Source organism: Pipistrellus kuhlii, unplaced genomic scaffold (genome assembly GCF_014108245.1).
Source record: "Pipistrellus kuhlii isolate mPipKuh1 unplaced genomic scaffold, mPipKuh1.p scaffold_m20_p_7, whole genome shotgun sequence".
In the NCBI taxonomy this organism is placed as follows: domain Eukaryota; kingdom Metazoa; phylum Chordata; class Mammalia; order Chiroptera; family Vespertilionidae; genus Pipistrellus; species Pipistrellus kuhlii.
The window spans coordinates 78,340,160-78,354,236 of NW_023425573.1; the positions used below are offsets into that span (position 1 = coordinate 78,340,160).

Here is a 14,077-nt window from a genome sequence, read left to right on the forward strand (position 1 = left end):
TAGAGATCAACCACACCATAGTAAGGTCATTCAGTTTAGAGAAAAGGTTGTTGGGCTGATTATTAGGAGATCTGGCTTCCAGACTCAGCTATGCTGTGAATTAGCTGGCTGACCCATGTTAACCAGCTAATCCAGGCCCCGGTGTCTCAGTCAGCCTTATCAACTTCACAGACATATTAGGAAACAAAGACTGAGAACTAAGGGTTCTAATCATACAAATTGATGATAATTAACAGGTCTAAAACCAGTATTGTCTCTTTTCTCTCCCAAATAGTTCTGGAAATATTAGTTATCCTTCCTGTCTTTCTCTCCTTCTCTTGCTCCCATCATGTTGTTCTGAGAATGAGTGATCCTTTTAGTTCTAGTTGGACATTGTTAACTGGAAGTAAGATAGTTCCAGAGCACTGAGATGCAAGATTCCCTCCAAAGCATCTTTTGTGTGGTCCCACAGGCACATCTGTACCTGTCAGGATATTCCTATGGACACAGACAACGCATCACAGAAATCACTATGTCAGACTAAATATGTGTTACTCCATTACACCCCAGTCAGGCCTGATTCAACTCAGAGGCTCGCCAGTTTTGATACACCATTCTTTATGTTCAATGCTATAAATAGTTAAAGCAAGATCAAACAAAGAAAACACACACACAAACACATAAGACAAAGTGCAAGAGAAATAGCAATAGTCTGTGTCTGAGGTCTAGAGAGAGCACGGTGTGAGCTACATATCTGTCTTCTTTCCCCCACCCCCATCACAGACAGATGATCTCTGTGGAGATGGCTCTAAAGCCCAGACACATCTCATTATAACAGAAAGTCACAAGAAGAGAAAATACATATTCTTGATCACAGAAAAGGGTCTTTGAGACCATGCTACAGGGATGTCCACATCCTTGCCTTCTTTTCCCAATCCTAATAATTGTTTGTTCCCCTAGGATTTGGATCACATAGTGTCCTTGCCATGACCATATCAATAGTCCTCATTCTGACAATGTGAGGGCAGAAAACCTGACTTTTCCTAACAGCTATAAGACTAGTATCCTTCACCATCCCTCATATAAAGTGGACTCTAGCTCTTTTATCCCTCTAAGCTTCACAGATTCCATTTTGTTCACATTCTTTTCAGAATCTGATTCTCAGAACTCAGATCTGTATCCTACAAGGTTATGATCCACATATACCACTTCTGTCTAAGAGCGAGGCAATCCACTTCTATTAATATAGCCTGCATTTATGCTAGTTGCTTTAAAATCCCTCAGTAAAAGAGACTCAGTAAAGATGGCAAGCTATATGTGACAAGTGTCCTTCTGAAATTCAGATATACTTATAATCTTCTTTTTACACTTAATTGATTCCAGCACAGAATAAAAATAAAGAAATACCACTGCACAGTCGAGGCAAATTAAAGTAGGTGCATTTGACTTCAGTGATGAACTGACACTGGCCTGGAATATCAATTGCAACTCATAAAGGTCAAGTTCAATCATGGGTTTGCCTGGAGGTCTGAAAATAAGCTGCTTAGATGACACCAAATTTAGGTTGAAATTTTGCAGATTTGGTGGGCATATACTTTCTCTCTAGCCCAATATGACACTCCATCAGGCTCCCTGACATCAGTACTCACCATTCTTGCAGAGCAAGACAGCCAGGAAGTCCTGAGAGGAAGAATTGATATAAAGCAAGAGGCTGGGTGCCTGGGCTGTCACAAAGCTCAGTGCGATGTTTTCCTTAGACGGAGCCGACTCTGCATAAATCGCTGAGGAAGACTGGCTTAGATTCTTGGTCACTGGGTAGGGTTCTTGAAACATGTAAGTAACTGAAGTGCCAGCCTCAAAAACAGCAGAAACCTCTGCAAAATATAAGAGGGGGAAGCACACATTAAGGTCTGAATTGAGTATTCAGGATATAATCATAGCTTGTTTATTGTTCCTATGCATTAGGCACTGCGTGAGGGTTTGTACATTAATTATATAATATGCTTTCCACAATAATTCTCAAATGGCAGAAATCATCAACTTCATTTCCTAATGAGAATCATGAGGCTTACAGAGGCTAAGAACCCTGAACAGGTTGCATAGCTAAAAGAGAGCTGGGATCTGCTTAGTGAAATTCAGGTCCAGTTTAATATATATTTGCAGAATAACTACCATGAGACAGGTTCATTTTTCAAGAAGCAAAGATAAAATGTCCCTGCCTTCAACATAGTATAGAGGAATTTCACTGGGACCATCTTACTTTTAAAACCGAGAGGCTAAGAATTCTAGTTTGTCTTTTTCTCATGTATCAGGAAGATTTTAAGTGGGTTCTAATTTACTGAGAGCAGGATGTGAGGTAAATAGGCCTCATGTGATGCACAACATAGAGCTCTGCCACCACTATGAGGAAAGGAGGCATCCCCATGCTGATGACATTCAATCAGCAGGAACATGCCAGCCCCGGATCTTACTGGGGCTGTGTCCTTGTCCCACTGCCAGGTTAGTGGGGCCAGCACGAGACTTGGCTCAGTCCCAGGGAAGCAGGGGGACCCTGTGAGGACTGTTTTCTCCTTGGGCAAATGGGAAGCATGAATCCTTCCTCAATGATCTAGAAGTGGTGCAAGGGAAATGGCAAGAGATTGATTTCTTTGTGGAGAAGAAAATGATTTGCGCGAAGCACTTAAGACAGTTGCCCACCACAGTTTGAACTCATAGGCTCCCAAACCAGAAGGCAGTTTAACCAGAACCCATTCCAACTTTCTTCATTTAAATATCTGTTTATTGACTGTACATTCATCCAAATGCTGAGATATGCTCTTCTCTCATTCAAGGCCACTCTGAAATTCCCTTTCAACTTTGTCACTGTCCAGCAGAGGTTCCCTCTTAGAGCTTCATAGTTTAGGTCTGGCAGCACGCCTGCCATAAAATTAGTAAGCAGGAAGCTGCACTGTCATAATTTCTCTTTCCAACTGACATGCGCAATGTTGCTAGTTCCCATGAAATGATCTCATTGAATTAATGGCACCTAGAACATAATCAAACCTGGCTTTTGTTTTCTAATTTGATTGCAAATTTGTTCTACTTTTGTGAAAAGTCTATAACTGCCTGCAACTGTACCAACAAAAAAATGAAGGTTGTATATTTATATATATATTGTTAGCAGATTAGGAATACTATTTTATTTTTACTAAAGATTCACATTAACAAGAAAGTCCTCCTGATTACAAAGATATGCAGTGGAGACTTGTGACCATGATGATGTGGGTTAATTATTAGTTTGATTCAAGCACTTTTCTTGAGTGAACTAACTTCCTTGGGGACATTTTGCCTGCTTTTTGAGCTGCTATCTCCTAGTTAACAGAAAAAATGGTTTTCATTTAATGTTTGGTTTGTGTGTGTGTGCGAGTGTATGTATAGAGCATTCTGTTATGTAGCATTAGAGGCCCAGTGCACGAACTTACCTAGAAATCAGTTAGGTTGTAATTATTTCAGGAAAATATAAAACACATTGAAAATAAATTTATTTCTTTTTTTAAATAAATTTCAATGATTTTTTACAGAGAGGAAGAGAAAGGAATAGAGAGCTAGAAACATTGATGAGAGAGAATCATAGATGAGCTGCCTCCTGCACACCCCCCCCACAGGGGATGTGCCCGCAACCAAGGTACATGCCCTTGACCGGAATCGAACCCAGGACCTTTCAGTCTTCAGGCCGATGCTCTATCCACTGAGCCAAACCAGTTTCAGCAAACACACTGAAAATAAATTTAAAAATTGGCATGATATTAAAAATTTGTTCTTAAAATTTTTATAATAATTATCCTGTTGATATGTACTATTATGAGTCATTATTTAGCAATACATATTGCAGTATTTCAGATAAAGTGATGTTATCTAGCATTTGCTTCAAAATAATAAAGAAAGGTAAGTGGGTGTGAGCATTTAGGTTAATTAAAAATGGCCATTATTTGATAATTACTGAACATAAATAATAGGTGCATTGCATTGCAAAATTCTTCTCTTGATCATTGTACAAATAATTTTCTTTTGTAGTAAAAAGTGTAAAAAAAATAAGTCCTTAGAAATGTAAATATTAGACAATTTTATCATGTTGTTTTTTTTACAACTAGTAAACTGTAAGCTAAATATACATATTATTTTTCACTGAAATTCTATTACTAAGGAAATAATTTATTAATATTTTTATCACAGAGCTAGAGGCCCGGTGCATGAAAGTCATGCGCTAGGGTGGGGGTGGGGGGGTGGAAAGGTGTTCCATAGCCCATTTGGGCCAAATCCCGGGGATCAAGCCTAAATGATCAGTTGGACATCCTTCTCACAATCCAGGACTGCTGGCTCTCAATGGCTCACCTGCCTGCCTGCCTGATTGCCCCTTACCACTTCTGCCTGCCAGCCTGAATACCCCCTAACCACTCTCCTGCCAGCCTGGTCACCCCTAACTGCCCTCCCCTGCAGGCCCAGTCACCTCAAACTGCCCTCCCTTGCAGGCCTGGTCCCTCCCAACTGCCCTCCCCTGCTGGCCTGATGGCTCACAACTTTCCTCCCTGCTGGCCACCTTGTGGTGGCCATCTTATGTCCACATGAGGACAGCCATCTTTTACCACATGTGAACAGCCATCTTATGTGTAGGAGTGATGGTCAATTTGCATATTACCTTTTTATTATATAGGATTATCTATGTGCAAACACTGGAATAATCTAAAATTCCAAAATATAAGAGCAACTATTTAGTGATACTCTGTAGGTCAGCAATCATCTCAAGTGCTTTGTGAAGTGCTTACTGCATATGTACCACAAACATTTGTGAAGAATTCCTGAATTGTCCACACTTTTCACATTTATAGTTGTGAAAACCAGGAATCATAAGGTTGAGCTACACAACCATTGTCCTACCTGTAGATTGTGGATTCTTAATGACTACTAATATTGAACATCTTAATTGAACATACTGAATCTGTATATCAGCAGATCTGGAGGTAGAGTCCCACTATTGATAAGGTGAGCTCTGGTGGCAGGATTACAAGCAAGAACCATTCCACCAGATGGGATATTCTGCAACATTAAGACTTATAAATTATATAAGAATGTCTACTAAATTAATAACAAAATTCAGTATATAAAATGTAATGGACAGACATCTTAGCTACATTGAATGCAAAGAAAAGAGCTAGAACGAAATTGGATTTTCTTTTTAATTGTTGTCTTTGAGTAGATTGGCTTTTTATTTTCCTAGATTTCCAAATGTGTTACCAATTAGAATTCAAAATATCTTATCTAATGTTTTTAATTTAAAATAACTTGAATGATAATATGACAGTTATGCCCAGATTGTTCAAATAATGGTGGGGATAGAGGTGGGCTAAAGACAAGCACACATCAAAAATGGTGTTGGAACATCTGGACATACACATGCAAAACAATGAAGCTGGAACCCTGCCTCACACCATATTAAAAATTAATTCAAAATGGATCCAAGGATGAATGTAATATCTAAAATTATAAAACACTTAGACGAAACTAGAGGCATAACTCTTCATGGCCATAGGTTGACAATAATTTCTTAGATATAACTCCCAAAGCACAAGCTACAAAAGAAAAATGATAGATAAATTATTCATCAAAATGGAAAAAAAAATACACCAAACTTTTGTTCTTAAAAGATACTACCAAGAAACTGAGAAATGGAGAAAACATTTGCAAATCATATATCTAATAGGAAAATTATATTCAGAATATAAAAAGAATTCCTACAACTGCACAATAAAAATAAATAAATAAAAATTGACAAAATATTTGAATAGATATTTCACCAAAGAGGATATACACATGGGTAATAAGTACATAAAGAGATGTTAAATAGTAGTAGTCATTAAGAAGATGCAAATCATCCCTAGCCGGTTTGGCTCAATGGATAGAGTGTCAGCCTGCAGACTGAAGGGTCCCGGATTCAATTCCAGTCAGGGGCATGTACCTTGGTTGTAGGCACATCCCCGGTTAAAGGTGTGCAGAAGGCAGCTGATATATGTTTCTCTCTCATTGATGTTTCTAATTCTCTATCCCTCTCCCTTCCTTTCTGTAAAAAGTCAATAAAATATATGTTAAGAAATGCAAATCAAAAACCACAGTGAAATCTCATTTTACTTTTTTATGACAGTATTATAAAAAAAGGCAGACAATAATGTGTTTGTGAGGATGAGGAGAAGTCAGAATCCTCATATTTTGCTGGTGAGAATATAAAATAGAGCATCCACTTTGAAAAACAGTTTGCAAGTTTCTCAAAAAGTTAAACATATGGTTACAATATGACCCTGCAATTCCACTTCTAGGTTCATATGCAAAGAACTAGACAACATAAGTTCATACAAAATCATGTACAAGAATATTACTAGAATTATTATTCATAATAATACACACACAAAGAGAAACACCCCAAATTATCAACTGATAAACAAATGAATGAAATGTGGTGCTTCCAGAGTCTGAAACAGTCATTGGAAAATAAAAAATAATAAAGTACTGAAAAATTTTACAACATAGATGAACTTTGAAATCATGCTAAGTGAGAGGAAGTGACTCCAAAAAGCTATATATTGCATGATTCTATTTATATGAAATATTCAGAATAGACAAATCCTTAGTGATAGAAAGTAGATTAGTAATTTCCAAGAACTGGAGAGAGTGGTTGGTGGGGGATTTCTATTATACTAATGGGTATGAGATTCTTTGCAGATAATGATAAAAATAGTCTGAAATTAAATAGTGGTGATGGTTACACAACTTCATGAATATGCTAAAATCCCATGAATTGTACATATTAAAAAGTTCATTGTCATGCTATGCAAATTAAATAACATTTTTTTTCCAAAAAAACACAAAAAACCCCTACATATTTTAATCTTATTGCTACATTATTGTATAGAATTAAATTAAGATCATATATGGGGAAAAGGAGTCTAAAAGATAGTTGGACCTCCATCTCTGATATTTATTAGCAAGTCACTACACCTCTGTGAATATCAGTTAAATGCAGATATTACCATCCTCCTTACTATGTTGGGGAATAAGAATAAATGATTTGTTCAATAATTAAGACATATGGATAAATCTCCCTAATTCTACCCCAGATCTTTCCAGTATTTGCACACCCTGAAATACACATGCCATAGTAAGTTTGCACAGAAGACTGCTCCAATAGAAAGTCACTTTGTTCGGGACCACTGGTAGCTAATGGCACCATTTCAGTCCCACACCGTGGTTCCCAAAGGCAATTGGCATGGCTGATAGATTTGGTACATGGGGACTGCTGAATATAAAGAGAATTATTTCCTTTATTTAAAGGATGGACAGGGGAGTTTGGAAACAGTGAAATATGAAACAAGCTGAAAGGCTAAACACATGTTTGTGTATTTTGCTTGTAGATCAAAATAACAAGTGGGGAGCAAGCACAGAGGAAAATCCAACAAATTAAATCAAATGATACAGTGACTGGACAGTAGATAATTCATAGGAGCTTCTTTGGAGAAAGGAGCCAATGAAAAATTGGGCCACATTCAGAACAATATGATTTATGAGGTATTTGAACAATGTCCCTGGAAAAATGCAGAGCTCTACATTTTTTCCCCCCAAATAAAAGCTTGGCTATAGATCCCGTAAAACAAAGCCAGGACACTGAGTGCTGTCACCTGGTGGTGTCCATTCTGCATTTGCTTCTTCTAGCATGCGGAACCAGTGTAAGGTTGGCATTCACAGTTTTCAGGGATGGTGCTCAGAGACCTCCTCCAGCAGCACTTTGCATCCTTTGCTACAATGGGAGCCTATCTGATGGGCCCTGTTTTATTCCAAGCTGTAATGTAGGGCACTCTGTTGGCCCTACAATTTGTACAATTACTTTTCTCCCAAAGAGCACAGTGCCCTCCAGCACTGACAAGCAAGTAATTTACACTAACTGGACAGTGCAGTTGGATGAAGAGTATGAATTATAGATTCTTTGAACACAATCAGGGGTGCTTCTGTCCATAATGTTTTAAAATTCCAACAGGAAGTTGGATCAAATAAAGCATTGTTTGGCATAGGGATATATAACTGTTGTCATCATAACTATCATTATTGTTTGAATATAAGTGGTGTTTAAAATGGTGCTCTTTGGGAGAAAAGTAATTGTACAAATTGTAGGGCCAACATAGTGCCCTACTTTATTTTGATAATTTAAATACTTTTTCAAAATTATTATTTTTAAAGTAAATGATTATTTGCATTCAACATTAGTTTTTATTAGTTTCATACAGCATAATGGTTAGCCAATCATACACTTCAAAAAGTGTTCCCCCTAATATTCCTGTACCCAATGGGTGCCATACATAGTTATTAAAGTAGTATTGATGCCGAAACCGGTTTGGCTCAGTGCATAGAGCCTTGGCCTGTGGACTGATAGGTCCCAGGTTTGATTCTGGTCAAAGGCATGTACCTTGGTTGAGGGGACATCTCCAGTAGGGAGTGTGCAAGAGGCAGCTGATCAATGATTCTCTCATCGATATTTCTAACTATCTCTCTCTCTTCATCTCTGTAAAAAATCAATAAAATATATTTTTTTAAAATCCCCCTATAAAAAAAATAAAATAAAGTAGTATTGACTACACTAGAGGCCCTATTCACAAAATTCATGCAAGGGTAGACCTTCCTTCCCTTCTTGTATATGATGTAAAAGAGTCATCTAATTTCTTTAGTTGTTTTGTTGTGGTTTTTTGTTGTTGTTGTTGTTGTTTGTTTGTTTGTTTTTTGCATATACCTCTCCAATTTTTCTAATACCTTTTATTGAATAGAATGTCTTTACCCCATTATATTCTTCTTTCCTTTGTCAAATACCAATTGATCATAGAAGCATGGGCTTATTTCTAGGTTCTCTATTCTGTTCAATTGGTCGACAGGCCTATTTTTGTGCCTATGCAATGCTGTTTTAATTACTATTGTCTTGTGTTATGATTCCTCTACTTATGTACTTCTTTCTTAAGACTGCTATGGCTATTTTGCAGTTCCATATATGTATTTTTTGAATTATTTGTTCTAGTTCTGTGAAACACACCATTGATATTTTGTTGGGAATTGCATCAAATCTGTAGATTGCTTTGGGTAGTATGGATATTTTAACAGTACTAGTTCTGTTATTTTTTTTCATGAGCATTATATATGCTTCCATTTATTTGTATCTTCTTCAACTTCTTTCTTCAATGTCTTATAATATTCCGAGTAGAGATACTTTATATTCTTGATCAAATTTATCCCTAGGTATTATTTTTAATGCAACTAAAAATGGGATTATCTTCTTTGTTTCTTTTTGATAGTTCATAATGGATGTATAAAAATATTTCTGGAGATTTATTTTGTATCTGCTAATTTACTAAATGTATTTATCAGTTCCATATAGTTTTGTTGTTGTTAATCTTCACATGAGGATATTTCTTCCATTGCTTTTCAGAGAGAGTGGGAGGGAATCGGGGAGGGGAGGGGAACATTAATGTGAAAGAGACACATCAATCAGTTGTCTTCTGCATGCTCCCAGCCAGGGGGCAGGGAGTGAAACCACAACCCATGTCCCTGACCTGGAATGAACCCAGGACCCATTCATGCTCAGGCTGACGCTACAACCACTGAGCAACACCAGCCAGGAATCCACATTTTTAAAGTGAAATATTTAATGTTCTCTTTTATAGTATCCTGACATCTGCAAATAATTAGAGGATACTAATTCCTTTCCAATTTGCCTTCATTTTATTTCTTCTTGTTGTTTTATTGCCGTGACTAGGACTTCTAATACTATGTCGACTAACAGTGGTAAGTGACAACCCTGTCTTGTTCCCAATTTTAAGGGAAATGTTTCTGTTTTTTTGCCATTGAGTATGATGTTGACTGTGTGTTTGTTATATATGATTTTATTATGTGGAGGTATAGTAACTCTATTCCCAGTTTGCTGAGAGTTTTTATTGTAAATAAAAGGAGGCAAACTTTTATCAAATTCTTCATTTGCACTTATTCATACAATCAGGTGATTTTTAGCTTTCATTTTGTTTACTTAGTGTATCATGTTAACTGATTTGCAGATATTGTACCAATGTTGTATCTCAGGCATAAATGCCACTTGGTTATGGTATATGAAATTTTAATGTATTAGCTGGTTTATTAATATTTTGTTGAGGATTTTAGCATCTGTGTTCAACAAGAATACTGGCCTATAGTTTTCTTTCTTTGTAGTGACATCTAGTTTTGGGATTAGGGTGATGCTTGGAAGTATTCCCTCCTCTTGAATAGTTTGGAATGGTTTGAGAAGAATAGGTATTAGTTCTTCTTTGAATGTTTGGTAAAATTTTCCTGTGAAGCTATTTGTTCAGGACTTTTTTTTTTTTTCCTACTTCAATTTCATTAATTACTAGGGGCCCGGTACATGAATTTGTGCACCTTGAAAGGATCTGTGGACTGATTGCTTGCAGTGGGCATAGGGTGAGTCTTGGCCCATCTTTAAGGCCCCCAGGTCCCTCTCTGCTGGCAGCCCTGCTCCCACTGCCGCTTCCATGCACTGATGGCCGTGGCCCCACTTGCACCCACTGATGGTGTGGAGCCATTGGGACCAGCGCTAGCAGTGGGTGTGAGCAGTGGCTGCTGACACAATCATCCTTTAGGAGCAATGGGAGGTGGAGAAGGCCTGAGGATTAATTGGGGCCAGCAGCCATCGCTTGCACCCACCGATGGTGCTGAGTAATCAGAACCAATGCTGGTTGCCAGTGGCCAGCAGCAGATGCGAGCAAAGGCTCTGGGACTGGCAGCAGGTGTGAGTGGGGTAGGTGCCAGCCGCAAGTGTGAGCCTCGGCCAGGAGAATGAAGAGCAGGAGCAAAGACTTTTTAGTAACCACCAGAGGTTTGCCCCGATACGAGCAACCCATGCTCCACCTTGGTCTGGAACCCCTACTCACCTGCTCCACCATCCTGCCATGGCCAACACTCACCTTGTTCCATGTTCTGCCACCTGCTGCCAAAGCATGCCATGTTCTGCATGTGCCCCTGGTGGTCAGCACACTTCGTAACAACAAGTTGTTTGTTTTTTTGGTTGTTCCCCCTTTCTGTCTATTTGCATATCCGATAATAGATAGATAGATAGATAGATAGATAGATAGATAGATAGATAGATAATCAGTCTGTTCAGATTTCCTGATTCTTCTTGATTCAATTTTAGAAAATTGCATATTTCTAGAAATTTACCCATTAGCCCAGTGGTTGGCAAACACGGCTTGAAAGCCACGTGCAGCTCTGCAGCTCTTTGGCCCCTTGAGTGTGGCTCTTCCACAAAATACCATGCCTGGGTGAGTCTATTTTGAAGAAGTGGTGTTAGAAGAAGTTTAAGTTTAAAAAATTTGGCTCTCAAATGAACTTTTAATTGTTGTGCTGTTGATATTTGGCTCTGTTATCTAATGAGTTTGCCAACCACTGCATTAGTCCAATTTCTTCACATATAGCTATTTGTAATATTTTCTTACTATTCTTTATTGCTATGTTGTCAGTTGTAACTTCTCTTTCATTCCTGATTTTATTTATATGGATCAACTGTCCTTTCATCTTGTAAAGTCTCACTAAAGGTTTATCAATCTTGTTTATCTTTTCAAAGCACCAGCTCTTGTTTTTATTGATCATTTGTATTGCTTTTTGGACTCTTTTTTTGCTTATCTATGATCTGGTATTTAACTTTTTTGTGCTCTCTTGGGGCTTGGTTTATTTTTGTTTTATTAGTTCTGTTAAGGGTAAAGTTGAACACCTTACTTGAGATTTTTCTTATTTCTTGAGGTAGGTCTGAAATGCAGTTAATTTTCTTCTTAGGACTGCTTTTGCCATATTCCATTTTGAGTTGTGCTTTAATTTTCATTTGTTTCCGGGTATCTTTTAATTTCTTCCTTGATTTCTCTGTAAACCTATCCATTGTTTATTAACATATTATTTAGCCTCCTTTTCATTGTGGGTTTTTAGGTTTTTGATTTGTTTTTTCTTCTGATTAATTTCAAGTTTCAAACCATTATGGTCAGAGAAGATGCTTAATATGATTTCAGTCTTCTTAAATTCATTGAGATTTGTTTTTGTATCCCAACATGTGGCCTACCTTAGACAATGCTCTATGTGCAATTGAAAAGAATGTATATTCTGCTGTTTTGGGGTAAAATGGTCTGGAGATATAAATAAAAATAATCTAATCTAGTGTGTACTTTAAAGTCATTATTTTCTTGTTGATTTTCGGTTTCTAAGAACTATTTATTGATGTTAGTGTAGTGTTAAATTTCTTGTTATTATTGTATTACTGCTGCTGTGTCTCTTTATCTCCATCAAAATTTGCTTTATATAGCCGAAACTGGTTTGGCTCAGTGGATAGAGTGTTGGCCTGCGGACTGAAAGGTCCCCGGTTCGATTCCGGTCAGGGGCATGTACCTTGGTTGCAGGCATATCCCTAGTGGGGGGTGTGCAAGAGGCAACTGATTGATGGTTCTCTCTCATCGATGTTTATAACTCTCTATTCCTCTTTCTTCCTCTCTGTGAAAAATCAATAAAATATATTTTAAAAAATTTTTGCTTTATATATTTAGGTGTTCCTATGTTGGGCATATACTAATATATGTTTACAAGGGGTATATCCTCTTCTTGAATTACTCTCTTTATCATTATTTAGTTTCTTCTTTGTCTTTTACTAAAACCTTTGTTTTAAAGTATATTTTGTGTAATATAAATGTTGCTACCCCAGCTTTATATTTTCATTTAGATTTGTATGAAATATGTGTTTACTAGAGGCCTGATGCATGAAATTTGTACATGGGGGTGTGTCCCTCAGCCCAGCCTGCACCTTTTCTAATCTGGGACAACTCCAGGGATGTCCAACTTCCCCTTTAGCGGTATTGGGCCTTAACAGGAAGTTGGACAACCCTCTCACAATCCAGGACTGCTGGCTCCCAACTGCTCATTTGCCTGCCTTCATGATTGCCCCTAACAGCTTCTTCCTGCCATCCTGATCACATCCTAGCCACTCTCCTGCCATCCGGATTGATGCCTAACCACTCCACTGCCAGCCTGTTTGCCCCTAACTACTCTCCCCTGTAAGCCTGATCACCCTTAACTGAGCTCCCCTACAGGCCTAGTCACCCCTAACTGAGCTCCCCTGCAGGCCTGGTCACCCCCAACTTCTCTCCCCTGATGGCCTGGTCACCCCAAAATGCCCTCCCCTATAGGCTTGATCACACCCAACTGACCTCCCTTGCAGGCCTGGTTCTTCTCAACTACCCTCCCCTGCTGGCCATCTTGTGGTGGTCATCTTGTGTCCACCTGGTGGCAGCCAATTTGTGTGTATGGAGTAATGGTCCATCTGCTTATTACTCCTTTATTAGATAGGATAGAGGCCTGGTGCATGGGTGGGGCCTGCTGGTTTGCCCTGAATGGTGTCCCAGATAAGGTTGGGGGTACCCTTGGGACGAGGGGCCCATGGTGGTTAGCAGGCTGGACATGACCCCTGGCGACTCAAGTGTTGGCCCTGGTGTCTTATATTTATTTATCTTCTATAATTGAGACTTTGTAACCTTGAGTAGAGACTTTATCCAGCCAAGTTGTGTAGAAAGCTTGGCTTCCTCCATTTCTGGGAAAACCCAAGCCTCCTGCTCACTCTGGGACCATAGCAATCTTGGTTAGGTTACTTTGCATATTCACTCCTGATTGGCTGCCACCAAGTGGACACAAGATGGCTTGTGGGTATAGCAGTGTAATGGTTAATTTGCATATCACTCTCTTATTAGATAGGCTGTCCTTTAATTTTAGTCTGTGTGTGTCTTTCATCCTGAGTTTCCTGAGTTGGGTCTCTTGCAGATAACATTATATATAGGTCTTATTTTCTTATTTATTTAGTTTCCAATGTCTTTTGATTGGAGCATTTAAACTGATTACATTTAATGTGATTATTGATATGTACATATTTATTTCCATTTCATTCTCTATAACTATATTCCTCTTTTTTATTTTTTCTTAAAGAGGATTTTTTAACATTTCTTGTAATATTGGTTTGGTG

The 14,077-nt window shown here is 38.2% G+C and overlaps 1 protein-coding gene across 1 annotated transcript in view; it reads right to left on the minus strand.

Annotated features, from left to right (window-relative positions):
* CNTNAP5 (contactin associated protein family member 5) overlaps positions 1-14,077 on the minus strand; it is a 777,625-nt gene that overhangs the window by 112,484 nt on the left and 651,064 nt on the right. Inside the window, exon 19 of the mRNA XM_036421736.2 lies at positions 1,629-1,853. Coding sequence (XP_036277629.1) covers positions 1,629-1,853 — 225 coding nt within the window. The remainder of the gene's footprint in view (positions 1-1,628; positions 1,854-14,077) is intronic.